Raw genomic sequence first — 16,955 nt, forward strand, 5'->3', positions numbered from 1 at the left:
TGCAGAAAGTAATCAAGAAGACTAATGGAATGTTGGCCTCTCTATCTGGACGACTTGAGTATAAGAATATAGAAATTATGCCTGCAGCTTTCCAAAACCCTGGTTAGACCCCACTTCGCGCTCTGTGAGCAGATCTGGGCAGCACACCTTAGGATGGAGTGGCCTTGGACGAAGTGCAAAGTAGGTTTACAAATGATACCTGGACTTCGTGAATTAAGTTATGAGGAGAGAGTATACAAATTAGGCATGTTTTCTCGAGGATTTACAAGGTGAAGGGATGGTCTAATCAAAGTCTTCAAGATATCAACAGGAAAAGACAGGGGAGATAAAGATAAACTGTTGCCACTGGTTGGAGATTCCAGAACGAGTCTAGAAATTATGGCCAGGCCATTCAGGAGATGTTAGGAAGCACTTCTACACACAAAAGGATGGTAGTGGTTTGGAACCCTCTTACACAAACAGCAACGATGCTAGATCAGTTGTTAATTTTACATCTGATACAGATACATTTTTGTTATGAAAAGTTATTAAGGGAGAGTTAGGCCACAAATCAGCCATAATCTCACTGAATGGTGGAGCAGGCTTGAGGGGTTGAGTGTCCTACTCCTGTTCCTATGTTCACTGTTTGTTCATATAAGACTGAGGGATGTCATTGTAGAATTTGTGCTGAATTACTGATTTCATAAAATACCAGAGTGCGATGGGTGCCTATCAATTCACAGTTTTTACGGCTTAAGTTCTTTGAAAGTCTTTGAAGTTGGGCTATGAATATAAGTGTTGTTATATGGAATTAAATGGTTGAACAAATTTAAATGTAGTGAACAGTTGTATTTTTTAAAATAGTGAAGTCATCAATACACACTTAGAACTGTCCAAAGATGTGCAGGTTAGGTGGATTGGCAATGCTAAATTGCCCTTAGTGTCCAAAAAGGTTAAGTGGGGTTACTGGGTTACAGGGAGAGGTGTGAGCTTGGGCCAGTGCAGACTCGATGAGCCGAATGGCCTCATTCTGCACTGGAAATTCTATAATTCTATGAACTTTATTTTATTTCCTTTCAGCTTGGGTCTACCCATGATGAATATTGGGTGAGGTGGCATGGAGTGTGTAAGGGGAAAAAGGTGATGGGTAGGGGACATGTCTTGGCATGAGTTTGCACTAAGTTGGCATGGGGCTATTACAGTCATTGGGGGTGGGGGGGAATGGCATAGTTTAACTTGGACAGTACGAGAGTCTGGGGCATTGGTAGAGGGGCATGGAGGTAGGTGGGGGGGCATCAGTTGGTACAGAGGGAATGAGAGACCATGGGAAGATGGGTGAGTGGCATGGATGGAGAATGGGGTGTGTCGGAGGTGAGGACTCGAGAACTGATTTTGTTTTTTATGCAGCTGGGACAAAGTGCCAGACCACTATGGCCAACATTTCACTCAGCCGGCCTCTGCATCCAGCAGCCTCTGTGCTGCCTCTGAGCTGTTTTAGGGGTCAGCAGGCATGGCCCATTAGACAACTCCCCCCCCCCCCCCCCCCCCCACCCCCCCCTCTCCCTCCCCCAAATGAAAATTAGAACTTGCGGGTAGTTTTTCAGGAGACGGATTTGTGGAGTGAGAAATTTTCACGAATCTGCACTTCCAGCCCAGGAGCGAATATTTAGATCCAAGAGTTAATTTAGGTGAGGCCTAATAATCAGCAGATTGGGCTTGGAAAGGACGAACCAAGCAAACAACAGTTTTTTTACGGAATTGTAGTCTGGTTGCACAGCTCCATTGTACAAGTACACTTTTTGCACATTAACTGTAACAGAGACTCAGGTGCAATTGGGGCTCACAATGGTTGGCTAAGAACCTTAAACTCTAAAGTAGCAGAGGATAATTCATGCTAATTCAGAGACTTTGCAATCTAATGCGGTATACTGTACATGGAGTGGGTGGAATTGTTGAACAACTGAAAGATGTAGTGTGTAAATAATTGATCTCATTTAATTGAATTGTTTCATATTTTAATATTTTTGTTACATGTTTTATCTTTAGAAATATAAATACTGTAAAATGCTGGAATATGATGGAATGAACAAAACTATACCCAAGTAGAAAATAACCAACTGGAAACAAAAATTAACATAATATGGAATATGAAATTAAACTGTATACCATGATAAACAAGCAGTTGACGTATCTTATTTCATCATCTTCATGTGTAGATCCTCATTTTGGTCCCTAATCAGCTCTACTTCTCTTACCGCCCTTTACTATGTATATGCCTGTAGCTTCCTCTGTTGCTTCCCTCCCCAAGACCTGCATGATTTACTTCTTCTAAACTGCAAGAGGTTGCAATTTCTGGCTCCCCCCACCCCTGCAACCTGCCCTGTCACAATATTTCCCAGCTGTTGTGTGGTGCCTCAAAGACAGAATGAGAAAAGTAAGTCTGTTTGTTCCCAATAGGTACAGAAAATGCAGGTAATAGCAGTTTGATTGCAACAGATGTAATGTCAGATGCTTTTGGCAAGCTGAAATAAAACATGAGAAGTTCTTTTCAACAGTAATTTTAATAGGGTGCAAATTTTCTCGCACAATGTGAGGAAGTGGTTGTAACAAATTAAGATCTTAAGATAGCTGCTCTATTTGAAATACACCAATCAGTCCAATAATTTGATCCTACGACATTTATGTTTAGGCATTGCCACAATGAAGCTTTAAATAGTTTTATTTATCAGATAGCAACTGAACACGGAGGACAACAATTAATATCAGATTCATATAATCAAATCTGTACAAGTTGTCATTGCAGAATAATACAAAACAATGTGTCACCATATCGACAGGTCACCTTGCTGGAGTTAAACAAAGTAACATGTCATAACTAAACCTTATGGGGTAAGAACAGATCTGGGCCAAATGAATTGGAACCAAAGGTTGGCAGGAAAAATGGTAACTGAACAATGGTCTGCCTTCAAAGAATAGGTAATTCAGACAGTCAAGGTATATTCCCACAATAGGGGAAAACAAACCCAGAGTCCATGAATGATAAAAGAGATAGAGATTAAGATGCCAAATAAAAAGTGTGCTTATGACAATACAATGGTGAACCAGGCTGAACATAGAAGGTTCGGAGAGGGAGTGAAAAAGCAAATAAAGAGAGAGTAGATTGACTGCTAATATAAAAAGGAATCCCAAAGTCTCCTACAGGTATATAAATAGTAACGGGCGATAAGAGAAGTAGGGCTGATTAGGGACCAAAGCGAGGATTTACGCATTGTGGAAGTATTTGGACAGCACGGTAGCATTGTCGGTAGCACAATTGCTTCACAGCTCCAGGGTCCCAGGTTCGATTCCGGCTTGGGTCACTGCCTGTGCGGAGTCTGCACATCCTCCCCGTGTGTGCGTGGGTTTCCTCCGGGTGCTCCGGTTTCCTCCCACAGTCCAAAGATGTGCAGGTTAGGTGGATTGGCCATTCTAAATTGCCCTTCGTGTCCAAAATTGCCCTTAGTGTTGGGTGGGGTTACTGGGTTATGGGGATAGGGTGGAGGTGTGGACCTTGGGTAGGGTGCTCTTTCCAAGAGCCGGTGCAGACTCGATGGGCCGAATGGCCTCCTTCTGCACTGTAAATTCTATTCTATGATTAAATGAATACTTTACATATGTCTTTGTCAAAGAAGATACTACCCTGGCCATGGTGAATTAAGAGGTAATTCAAACACTAGAAGGATATAAAACCGATGAGGAGGAGGTGGGCTCACATAGGGTTAACGTGGAGCTAAGTACAGCAGTCCCACAAAGTGAAGCAAGACAACATGTGACCTGCATCCAGGGATCAGTATAATGTTGAACAAAGCTGTGTAGAAGCAAGCATGGAGATCGCTCCTAACTTGTACCCTTTGCTATATATACGTACATTGTTCTTGTAGCTAATAAATACATACAGTTAACCTATTAAGACTACAAATACTTCATAAAAACCTACTGAGCAGTATCCAACACTTTACAAGAATAACCAGAAGCCACAAATAAAAAATTACCAGTAGCTATTTCAACATGGAATCATAAGGAGACAGCGAACTTAGGAGCATTTAAGGGGAAGCTAAATAAATACAGGAAGGATGGGGTCAGATGAAGAAAGGTGGAAGGACGTTCATGAGGAACATAAAAGCATGGCCCTGTTAGGCTGTAAATACAATGTATTGGTATGTAGTAATATTCTAATAATTTCCTTGCTTCAGCACTGAAGTCAAAACAAATTGAAGTTAACAACCTGCAAGCCATTCGATCATGCAGATATTTTTAATTATTTATGACTAAACATAAGAAATGTAAGAAACAAAGAGTATGAGAAGAGACTGGTAGCTGACAGAGACGAGAACTTAAAACTATTCCATTGGCATATAAATAGTAAGAGGGCTGTAAAAGGAGGGGTGGGGCCACAAAGGGGATTTACGCATGGAGGGAGGGGACATGGATTAAGTGCTAAATAATGCTTTGCATCTGGCTTTACCATGAAGATGCTGCCCAAGTCATTGAGAAAGATGAGGTGCTTGAAACAATGGATGGACAAAAGAGGTATTAGATAGGATGGCTGCACTAAAAGTTGATAAGACACCAGTGATGCAGGGGCGGTTTCAAGACCTGTGTATTGAGTCAGTGTCCACATGGGGTTATTCCCTGTGGCTCAGCTCAGTACAGAGAGGAACAAACATGACAACCTGGACATAGATGGCTTACTTAATCAAGCTTGTTGCATATACACAGAGAACAGATTGGATATCGGCCAAGACCTGTTCTGCCGAACAAAGACCAGAACACAGTCCTTATACAAGGTTCAAAAATCAATAGCTCGCCCCAGTTGGACGCGATCCAATCCCTGAAGCTGCTACTTTAAAACTTATCCAATAGAATCGCAAGCAGTGTTTAAACTTCACCCAATAGAATTGCAAGTAACGCATTATTGATCCTCATCCTGACCGCTGTGTGCAATCCCAGCAGCTTGCTGATTGTTTGTGAGAAGCAGAACAGAACCAGCACCCTGAATTGTTTCACAAAGACAATTGGGAGGGATTCTCCGACCCCCCGCCTGGACGGAGAATCGCCGGGGGGGGGGGGGGGGGCATGAATCCCGCACTGCCTCTCCGGCGCCGGTTTTCGTTCGGGGGCGGGGATCACGCCGGTCGGGGGCCGTTGGCAGCACCCCCCCTCCCGGCAATTCTCCGGGCCCCGAACGGCCGCCCGTTTTCAGCCAGTCCTGCCGGCGTGAAATGGACATGGTTTGGAGGGTGGCTAGCGGAGTCCTCGGGAGGATCCGGCACCGGGGCTCCCCCCCACGGTGGCCTGGCCCGCAATCGGGGCCCACCGATCTGCAGGTGGGCCTGTGCCGTGGGGGCACTCTTTCCCTCCGCGTCGGCCTCTGTAAGGCTCCGCCATGGCCGGCGCGGAGAAGAAACCCCCTGCGCATGCGCAGGAAACACGCCGGCAGTTCTGCGCATGCGCAAACTCGCGCCGGCCCATCGTCACCAGTTGACACGCCGCCAACCCCGCCGGCGCCAGCCTAGCCTGCAGAAGTGCAGAGGATTCCGCAACTTCCGGGCGGCCCAACGCCAGAGTGGTTCGCGCCGCTCTTGGCGCCAGCGTCGGGCCGTCCCGCCAATTGCGGGAGAATCCTGGCCACGATGTCAGAAGTAATGTCCTTTTGGTCAAGTTAGCCATCCTAAATCCCATTTGATTACTTATTACTGCTATGTCCTAAAAATACATGTTTAATAGTTAATAATGATTACTCAGTCCTATAATTCATCTCAATCCTTAATAAAATAACTTATGTAAAACTACTCTAGTGGCATGCTAATGATTCAGTTTTAAGAGGTATCATCGCTGTAACCCCCCCTTCAACCAGCATCAGATGAAACGCATCCAAGAATACGGAGAGAAGTAAGGGCGGACATTGCAGAGGCACTGACTACAATCTTCCATCCCTCCTTACCAGAGGAACATCTAGAAGACTGGAGAACTGTAAATATTACACCCTGGTACAATAAACGGGTATAAGCATAAGCCCAGTAACTGCAGGCCAAATATTTTAACCTTGGTGTCGGGGAATGTTTTTAAAAATGATCACCTGGGATAAAATTAGCAGTCACCATGACACATGTGTTAAGCTAACTTGCTGGAGTTTTTTTGATGAGGGTAACGTAATTGATATGGTGTACATGGACTTCCAAAAAGCATTTAATCGAGTGTCATATAATCGGCTTGTGAGCAAAGTTAGAGCACATGGAATAAAAGGAACAGTCTAAGCATATATACAAGATTGTCTCAGTGACAGGAACCCGATACTAGTGGTGACCGGTTATTTTCAGTTTGGAAGAAGGTACATAGTGGGCCTCCTCAGAGTTGTGTTCGGGCCTGTCCTTTTTCTGCTATATATTTAAAACAATTTCAAAATTTGCAGACAACAAATAATTTGGAAGGATTGTGAACTGTGAGGAGGATATTGATATGCTTCAAGAGGACATAGACCAGGTTAGTGAAATAGGCAGACGTCTATGTGGAGTTTGCACATTCTCCCCGTGTCTGCGTGGGTTTCACCCCTGAATACCCACAACCCAAAGACGCGCAGGTTAAGTGGATTGGCCATGCTAAATTGCCCCTTAATTGGACAAAAGGTAAATAATTGGGTACTTTAAAGGGTTCCATCCTAATAGGGGTGGAGGAGCGAAAGGAGCTTTATGTGCACATCATTGAAGGTGGCAGGGCAGGTTGAGACAGCAGTTAATAACGCATATGGAATCCCATGCTTTATAAACAGGATATAGAGTTGAAAAGCAGTGAAGGTACAATAAACCTGCACAAAATACTGGTTCAGCCTCAACTGGAGTTCTGTGTCCAGTTCTGGGTCCCACACTTTAGGAAGGATTTGAAAGAATTAAGAGAGGATTCAGAAAAGATTCACAAGAATGGTTCCAGGGCTGAGGAACTTCAGTCACGTAGATAGATTGGAGAAGCATTTTCCTTGAAGAGAAGGTTGAGAGATTTGATAGCGCTATCCAAAAACATGTGGGGTCCATACAGAGTAGATTTGGTTGAAATTGTTCCCACTGGAGGAAAGAATTGAGAATCAGAGGGCACAGGTTTAAGATGACTGACCAAAGAAGCAATGGTATGATGAAAAGCTTGTGTGTGCATTACCTGAGAGTGTGTTGGAGGCAGATTCAAATGGGAATTTCAAAAGGGAATTAAGATAATTATCTGAACAGAAAAGAATTGCAGGGCTATGGGGGAAATAAAATGGGGCGAGTTGCTCTTATCGAGAGCCAATAGACATGATGGGTCAAATAGCCTCCTCCTTCGCTTTAAATTCTTTGAATAGAATTTCAAAATTAAAAACGCAGCAGCTGAACACATGCATATCAGCAAAATTGTGAGGCTAAATAATCCACTGAACAAAGAAACATACTTTAGCAGAAACTTCTTGTGAACTTTTAGAAGATGTCCCCATTTGATTTTGAACGTAATACAGGAAAGAATACATTTATTGTTTATTGCACTGTAACTGAAACATAAATAACGAGTAACAGAAATTAATTTAAACATTAAAACAGAAAAAAAAATCTGTTTTTAAAATTTTAGAAGTGCACTTGACACACTCAAGAAAATACAAGAATCAGTCCTTTCTTGTGATTACCATATTTAGACCAGTAATTACACATGTTTTAAATGTACTGGCAGACAACCAGGAGCCAGACTTGAGTTTAAACCAAAAGACTCTTTATTTTTCCACCCAAGTCTCCTGCTAGATTTATGTAAACAATTACACGATATTTACATAAGCAATTTACAGTCATGCTTGGATAATGGCAGCTGATTGCGATATTGCTGACATTTCTTTTGAGGTTGGAGTTAAGGCACAAGGCTGAGGCAGACAAAAACGTTCTACCTCTTCTGATCTGAACCACACCGATTCCCAAACACTTCAGGAGATGTCCAGTTTTAATATTGGGATGTAAAGTTGAAAAAACTGTTCTGTTGCCAAACACTAACCACCCCCCTCATCTCAAGAACAGAATGTATTGTTGGCACAGTGTCATTGGAAATATACGTTCCTAGATATCTTACTTAAATAAGTCATAAGAAATTAAAGAGAAGTCGTGAGAAAGCCATGACTTGTATAGGGCACATTTATAATATTTTTCCTTGAAGCGAAGTAAGTGACTAGCTTCAGACACTTTCCAAATACAAGTTCCTTCTTTTGAAAACACCAAGTTCAGGTATTCCCCCGCCCCGCCCCGCAAGTGCCTCTGGAGTGGAGGAAGAAGGTAACCTTGAATTAGGTGCTGACGTCTGGTGCTACATTTCCCATTCTTCCAACCATCCCTCATGGTTTTAAAGCAGTCGATTCAGTACTCATCGGTGTCCAAGCCGTTAATACTTAGCGTGGGGAGGGAAAACAGACACACAAGCGAACTGTAACTCCAAGGCAACACACAGCCCTAGTACAACAGCAAGACCCAGTTTAGTTTAATATTGGCGGCGATCTACCATGGGGTACAAGTCTGTGCAATGAATGCAACCAACTCCAAATTGAAAACTTATCAATCTTAAATTGAGTAGTGACTCCAGATTAATGGTGTTTTGAGATGCACAAGCAAACTCAGCCATCACCTTTAGCTGCTGAACAACCCGAGTTAATGCTGAGGTGGCACAACCAGCTCAGCTGGAAACCCTGTCCAGAAAACATTTCCACTGCAACAATAGGCTTTGGGAAGATTTAAAAATAACCAATTGGAGAATTTAACGGATTATTTCACGGTCATGTCAGTTTGAGGCTTTTAACCTCGTTCTTCTCTCCTCGTCCCTGCAAACTTCTGGGGCTCATTGAGAGGGGATTCGGCCTCGACACACATACACCCGCTCGTTCACCACGCACCCTTACCATGCTCAACGGGCTCCATCAGTCTCCCTCCCTGTTAGAGGAACGGACCCTACTTCCCCGCTTCGACCAGACAGACTTCTTCACAACAGACTGCGCTCCGCTCCAGCAACGCTTCAGCGTCGGAGGACTCACATTCTCAGCACCGGTTGGGAGACCGGCACTCTGCGTTGCCACAGCAGCGCCGCTGCCGGGTGGAGGACTAGCTCTCTGAATGGACCCAGCAGCGCCGCTGCCGGGTGGAGGACTAGCACGCTGAATGGACCCAGCAGCAGCGCCGCTGCCGGTTGGAGGACTACCACTCTGAATAGACATAGCAGCGCCGCTGCCGGGTGGAGGACTAGCTCTCTGAATGGACCCAGCAGCGCCGCTGCCGGGTGGAGGACTAGCTCTCTGAATGGACCCAGCAGCAGCGCCGCTGCCGGTTGGGGGACTAGCTCTCTGAATGGACCCAGCAGCGCCGCTGCCGGGTGGAGGACTAGCTCTCTGAATGGACCCAGCAGCGCTGCTGCCGGTTGGAGGACTAGCACGCTGAATGGACCCAGCAGCAGCGCCGCTGCCGGTTGGGGGACTAGCTCTCTGAATGGACCCAGCAGCGCCGCTGCCGGGTGGAGGACTAGCACGCTGAATGGACCCAGCAGCAGCGCCGCTGCCGGTTGGAGGACTACCACTCTGAATAGACATAGCAGCGCCGCTGCCGGTTGGAGGACTACCACTCTGAATGGACATAGCAGCGACGCCACTGGGCGGTTGGTGCAGGTAACTGCAATTCTTGACATGGGTCCTAATTGAGATGGGAATCTAGGAACAAGGAATAGACCATTTGTACTGTTTGTTCTGCTCATCTTTGTTCTGCTATTCGCACGTTTTAATCTTTTGATGTGCCACTTCACTTTATCTTCTGTCCTCCACATCCTTGTCTATCTCCACCTCTCGCTGGCCCTCTGTCCAGCCCCATCACTCCGCCCTCCCCCAGTATAAATCTGAACCTATTTCCAGTTCTCTCCAGCTTTGACAAAGAGTCATCTAGTTTCAAAACGTTAGTTCCCCTGTCTCCGCAGATGCTGTCAGACCTGCTGAGATAGTCCAGTATTTTCTGTTTTCGATTCGTACTCTTGAATCTGTTCTGCCATTCAATTGGATCATGACTGATCTGTTCTCAACTCCATCTGCCAACCTTCCTTCCATAACCCTTTACACCTTTGGCTGAATGAAAATCTTTCAATCAATTTGACGAATGGTCATTTTAAAAAGTTTATTTAATTCCATTTAATTTCAAGGCAGTTTAAGATAACAAAAATACAGCGGGTGATGAAAATAAATGCTGCAGAAGGGAAACACATGAAGGAGGAATTACTTTCCAAGGACAGATTGAGTTCAAATTAATTCTGAAGCAAACTTTTGTAGTTAGTGAAAGCCTGGAGTCATAGAGCCTGGTTGTATATCCCTTGAAACTTTAAGACAATTCTAGATTCTTGTATACTTTTTAAATGATACCTAATCTAATTCAACCTCTTTTTCTTTTAAGTGTATTTCTTAACCGTTTAAATAAAAAATGATTCTCAATTAGGGTATGTAAGCAAGCAAAAACATTAGTCTGCTTCCAAAAGTTATATAGAATGATAGAATGGGTACAGCATGATTTTATGAACACCATTTAATCCATTGCGTCCATGCCAGCTCTCTGCAGCATCAATTCAGCAAGTTCCACATCCTTCCCCGCTCCACTGTCTTTCTTTCCGCAGCCACCCCCCCCCCTGCAAATTGTTTCTTTTCAAATAATTGTCCCACCCCAATAATAATAATCTTTATTAGTGTCGCAAGTAGGCTTATATTAACACGCAATGAAGCTACTGAGAAAAGCCCCTAGTCGCCACACTCCGGCGCCTGTTTGGGTACACTGAGGGAGAATTCAGAATGTCCAATTCACCTAACAAGCACGTCTTTGAGGACTTGTGGGGGGAAACCGGAGCAGTCGGAGGAAACCCATGCAGACACGGGGGAATTTGCAGACTCCGCACAGTGACCCAAGCTGGGAATCGAACTCGGGTCTATGGCGCCGTGAAACAGCAGTGCTAACCACTGTGCTGCCCTGAACTGAAGTTCCTTATACCTGGAATTCTTCTGCCTCTTTCTGCACTTCTTTCACAATCTGCCCTTCCAACTTCAATGATTTGTGCACATGTACCCCCAGGTACCTCTGCTCATGCGCTCCCTCGATATGGGTGGTACTGTACTCATTAGTCTCATGTTAACCTTTTATGTGCCAGATCCTACCACAACAGAGTTTACCAAATCCAACAGGAGCTTGGGATGTTTTCTGAAGGGCATTTAACCGAATTTTAAAATGGACGTTTCAGTTCTAGATGCTTGTTCATTATTCAGCTCTAATTATGGCGATGTAAATAATTATTTTAAAATGATACTGAGTTATTTACCTTTCTGTTTACTTGAAAATTTATCATAATTATAAGAGTGCTTGAAAGAATGGACACAGCAATACCTAGATAAGCCTTTGCCGAAGGGTTTGTGTGTTTGGCAGATACCAATAAAATAAAAAATGGAGAAGATGAATAATTTAAATCTCATCTTAATGCCAAACATTTACTGAAACTATAAGTATTTTCTGAAGTAAGAGGGAATCATCACAAAACATTCCTTTCTTCAAATAATTAATAGCCAATATTCCACAGCCAATGCAGAATGGACCCATGTTCAGTGAACATTTATTTTGGTGCTTTAGGTGTTTTCAGTGTACAGTACAGAATGATCTCAGTAGAGTGCAGTAATAAAGTATAATTGCCACGTTTGCAAAAAGGATTCCCATTGGATTGTAGCAATGAATGTAGCAGTGAATGTTTATCTGTTTTGTTGACACTTTTACTATTGGAAGATTAACGTTTGGGAAGCAATTTTCTTATTTTACATATTGATTTTGATAACATTTTCTAGCATTAAAATGTTTCACTGTATCACCTTTATAGTAAAAATACATTTTAACAATTTGATTATTTTTTCAATTTAAAATTCCTTACCTAAGGATTTTTAAGGTACCTAAGGTATTTGTCCAAGCGGAGTGCAACAGAGGTTCACTAGAAAGTTCCTGACATGACTCACTTGTCCTACATGGAGACATTGTGTAGACTAGGCCTATATTCCCTGGGGTTTAGAAGAATGAGAAGTGCCTGAATTGAAACAGAATTTTTAAGGGGGTTGACAGGGTAGATGCTGAGATAATAGTCTGGATTCTCCACCACCAGCGGCGGTAATGGAGTTCCCAATGTGGCAGAGAATCCAACATCAGGGAAAATATGGAATCAACGCTGATCCATTTCCGATGCTCCTATCCCCACTGGCGGCGGCATCGAAGTTCACACCTCACACCAGCGGGAGGACGCAAATAAGTCAAATGGACCAATTTGCACCCTTTTAACGGGTTGGGCATCGGATTCTCCACACTTTCGTGATTCCCCGGCCCTATGGCCGTGGATTGGTGCAGGTATTTCCCAGCATGGCCCTGCTGCAGTGGACTTCGAAATGGGTCACGGGACTAGGGCTTCAAGGTGGGTTCTCCCAAAGTCCATTGGGGGCCCCCTCCTCCCCACAATGCAAATCCTGCCCACCTCATCACCCACCATAACCCCCCCATCGGATCCCCCCAGCCAGAGACCCCCAGAAGAGAGACTGTCACCAGATCCACCCAAAAGAGAGACCCCACCAGTGATTCCTCCAATAGAGAGCCCCCACCAGAGCCCCCATAAGAGAGCCCCTCCACCAGAGACCCCACAAGAGACTCCTTCATAACAATCCCCACCAGACACCCCTACCTGGAAGCCAGAGAGCAGTCCAGACAGAGTCAGTGAAAAAAAATCACTGCTTTATAACTCATCTGTGCAATACACCTGCTGGCTCAAGCAGAGGAAGCAGCAGCTATAAATTGCTAGAAAGCAAAAACCACATCTCTAGGGTTTAAACCCCCTCAGATCTTTGAAAATAATAATAATAATCATCATTTTTTTAATCACAAGTATGCTTCAATAAAGTTACTGTGAAAAGCCCCTAGTCGCCACATTCTGGCACGTGTTCGGGAAGGCCAGTACGGGAATTGAACCCGCGCTGCTGGCATTGTTCTGCATTACAAGCCAGCTGTTTAGCCCACTGTGCTAAACCAGCCCCTTCTGCAAGGCTTTCATTCACATCAGTGAATTGCTTGTAGTAGGCTATGATTGACAGCTTGCGCACAGCTAGCTGTCTGGATTGTTTACTTTCATTTCCCTTCACAGTTGAATGGATCTCAAGTACCGTGCTGTGTAACTAACTACAATGTTCATAGAATTATAGAATCCCTACAGTGCAAAGGAGGCCATTCATAGAAAACCATAGAACATAGAAAAATACAGCACAGAACAGGCCCTTTGGCCCACGATGTTGTGCTGAATCTTTGTCCTGGATTAATCATAGATTATCATAGAATTTACAGTGCAGAAGGAGGCCATTCGGCCCATCGAGTCTGCACCGGCTCTTGGGAAGAGCACCCTACCCAAGGTCAACACCTCCACCCTATCCCCATAACCCAGTAACCCCACCCAACACTACGGGCAATTTTGGACACTAAGGGCAATTTATCATGGCCAATCCACCTAACCTGCACATCTTTGTACTGTGGGAGGAAACCGGAGCACCCGGAGGAAACCCACACACACACGGGGAGGATGTGCAGACTCCGCATAGACAATGACCCAAGCCAGAATCGAACCTGGGACCCTGGAGCTGTGAAGCAATTGTGCTATCCACAATGCTACCGTGCTGCCCTTAAGAACAAACTAATCTACACTATAGCATTCTGCCGTAATCCATGTACCTATCCAATAGCTGCTTGAAGGACCCTAATGTTTCCGACTCAACTACTTCCACAGGCAGTGCATTCCATGCCCCCACTACTCTCTGGGTAAAGAACCTACCTCTGACGTCCCCCCTATATCTTCCACCATTCACCTTAAATTTATGTCCCTTAGTAATGGTTTGTTCCACCCGGGGAAAAAGTCTCTGACTGTCTACTCTATCTATTCCCCTGATCATCTTATAAACCTCTATTAAGTCACCCCTCATCCTTCTCCGTTCTAATGAGAAAAGGCCTAGCACCCTCAACCTTTCCTCGTAAGACCTACTCTCCATTCCAGGCAACATCCTGGTAAATCTCCTTTGCACCTTTTCCAAAGCTTCCACATCCTTCCTAAAATAAGGCAACCAGAACTGTACACAGTACTCCAAATGTGGCCTTACCAAAGTTTTGTACAGCTGCATCATCACCTCTCGGCTCTTAAATTCAATCCCTCTGTTAATGAACGCTAGCACATCATAGGCCTTCTTCACAGCTCTATCCACTTGAGTGGCAACTTTCAAAGATGTATGAACATAGACCCCAAGATATCTCTGTTCCTCCACATTGCCAAGAACTCTACCGTTAACCCTATATTCCGCATTCATATTTGTCCTTCCAAAATGGACAACCTCACACTTTTCAGGGTTAAACTCATCTGCCACTTCTCAGCCCAGCTCTGCATCCTATTTATGTCTCTTTGCAGCCGACAACAGCCCTCCTCACTATCCACAACTCCACCAATCTTAGTATCGTCTGCAAATTTACTGACCCACCCTTCAACTCCCTCATCCAAGTCATTAATGAAAATCACAAACAGCAGAGGACCCAGAACTGATCCCTGTGGTACGCCACTGGCAACTGGGATCCAGGCTGAATATTTGCCATTCGGCCCACCAAGTCTGAAATGACCCTCTGAAAATGCACCCCACTCAGGCCCACTCCCCAGCCCCATCCCCAATGGGATATACAGAATTTGACTGAGTTAATTTTAATTGTTAAAGGAGGGGAAGGCCAGATAGGCATTTATGTGGTCCAGTCAGGTCTGGTAATGAATGGCTAAATCATTTATTCACCAAATATACTCAAATCTGTATCACTAGGACTTAAGGGAGCAAAATAAAGCAACATTATTTGTTACGGTTTAGAACATAGAACATAGAAAATACAGCACAGAACAGGCCCTTCGGCCCATGATGTTGTGCCGAACCTTTGTCCTAGATTAATCATAGATTATCATTGAATTTACAGTGCAGAAGGAGGCCATTCGGCCCTTTGAGTCTGCACCGACTCTTGGAAAGAGCACCATACCCAACCTCAACACCTCCACCCAACACCAAGGGCAATTTGGACATTAAGGGCAATTTATCATTGGCCAATTCACCTAACCCGCACATCTTTGGACTGTGGGAGGAAACCGGAGCACCCGGAGGAAACCCACGCAGACACGGGGAGGACGTGCAGACTCCGCACAGACAATGACCCAAGCCGGAATCGAACCTGGGACCATGGAGCTGTGAAGCAATTGTGCTATCCACAATGCTACCGTGCTGCCCTTAAGAACAAATAAATCTACACTATATCATTTTACCGTCATCCATGTACCTATCCAATAGCTGCTTGAAGGACCCTAATGTTTCCGACTCAACTACTTCCACAGGCAGTGCATTCCATGCCCCCACTACTCTCTGGGTAAAGAACCTACCTCTGATATCCCTCCTATATCTTCCACCTTTCACCTTAAATTTATGTCCCCTTGTAATGGTGTGTTCCACCCGGGGAAAAAGTCTCTGACTGTCTAAACTGGTGTTATATAAACAAAAAAAGCAGGGTTGGCATAAATTGCTAAATAAAGTTAGTTTTCAAAGGAAAAATTCTGATGAATATATTTCAAGATACAAAGATTTTTGTTTATTTACTTCATCCATATCTTGCTGTAAATCATACTGTACACTGACCCAATTCTTAGTCAGCCTTGGTATTAATGCATCTCCTCATTGGCCCAGTTAATTCCATCATAGAGCCAGACACTCCCGAGAGTTCCTGCCATTTTTCAAAGTGGAGGGACTGTTGCAGAGCATTCTGGGATTTCAGAGTGGTGATGTCCTGATCAAACAATTGTATTTCCGAGTAGATTTGGGAGAGCTCTTCCTCTTTATTTGAAAGCTGTGTTGAAAGAATTGAAATCTGTAGCATGTAAATTTTCAATGCTTATTCTGTAACATTTCAGTTTTGATGAATGCAATTGATCAAGAACAAAATTCCTCTACAGAATTTGACGGAGTTAATTTTAAACATGTAAACTCGAGTCGACAATAGAAGTCATTAAGCATAAAATGTATTAGACCCACACTTTGGATTAATGGGGTAGGTTTTCAACTTACCCTCCAATCTTAATAGTCAACCTTAATAGTGATCAAGCACTATAAATCAAGGGCCAGATTTTCATGCCTTTTTCTATGTTGGATCAGAGGCGGGTGGGCGTAAAAATCGTGGGCAGGATCCGATTCCGGGATTCCCACCCCATTCCAGTCACCTGCTATTGTTAGTAATTGAACTAAATTGATGTTTAATGACACTCTAGTAGTTTCATCATCACCACTACTCGCTTTTTATTCCAGCTTTATCTAATTAATTGAATTTACATTTCCCATCTGCTGTGGTAGAACTTGGGCTTAGGTAGGGTGCTCTTCACAATCATTTCTGACTTTGTATGGGCGGGCAAGGTGCCGAGGGTGGGGAGGACCCTGCTACAGAGGCAGAGGCAGCAGGGAGGGGTTGGCGTAGCCGAACGTGCTTCATTATTATTGGGCGCCGAATGTGGACAAGGTGCGGTGGTGGTGGGAAGGAGAAGGGGTAGAGTGGGTTCGGATGGAGTAGGAATCTTGTAAAGGGTCTAGTTTGAGGGCTATGGTGATGGCAGCATTGCCAATGGCTCTGAGTAGGTATTCAGGGAGCCCAGTGATGCAGTCCACAGTGAAGATATGGAATCAGCTGAGGAGGCATTTTAGGATGGAAGGGGTCGATGCTAACACCGCTGTGCGAGAATCATGGGTTTGAGCCGGGGGAGGGGGGGGATCGTGTATGTAGGAGGTGGAGGGAAATGAGGCTGGTCAAGGTGAGGGATTTGTATTTGGAGGAAGAGTTCGCCAGTCTGGAGGGCTAAGG

At 44.4% G+C, this 16,955-nt stretch overlaps 2 protein-coding genes across 8 annotated transcripts in view; both read right to left on the reverse strand.

Annotated features, from left to right (window-relative positions):
* The window catches only part of tpd52l1 (tpd52 like 1), a 69,005-nt gene extending 59,908 nt beyond the window's left edge, over positions 1-9,097 (reverse strand). For 3 of the 4 annotated variants that reach the window (XM_072499270.1, XM_072499271.1, XM_072499269.1), the window contains exon 1: positions 8,912-9,097. In XM_072499270.1, the coding sequence (XP_072355371.1) occupies positions 8,912-8,930 (19 nt within the window). In that variant the 5' untranslated portion in view covers positions 8,931-9,097. The remainder of the gene's footprint in view (positions 1-8,911) is intronic. The other variant, XM_072499272.1, reaches the window with a different exon arrangement.
* A 6,578-nt stretch (positions 9,098-15,675) lies between these two features.
* LOC140410748 (uncharacterized) overlaps positions 15,676-16,955 on the reverse strand; it is a 49,111-nt gene continuing 47,831 nt past the window's right edge. For all 4 annotated transcript variants that reach the window (XM_072499273.1, XM_072499274.1, XM_072499276.1 and 1 more), the window contains one exon: positions 15,676-15,953. In XM_072499273.1, the coding sequence (XP_072355374.1) occupies positions 15,753-15,953 (201 nt within the window). In that variant the 3' untranslated portion in view covers positions 15,676-15,752. The remainder of the gene's footprint in view (positions 15,954-16,955) is intronic.

The sequence above is a fragment of the Scyliorhinus torazame genome, chromosome 4 (assembly GCF_047496885.1).
Source record: "Scyliorhinus torazame isolate Kashiwa2021f chromosome 4, sScyTor2.1, whole genome shotgun sequence".
NCBI classification, from domain to species: Eukaryota; Metazoa; Chordata; class Chondrichthyes; order Carcharhiniformes; family Scyliorhinidae; genus Scyliorhinus; species Scyliorhinus torazame.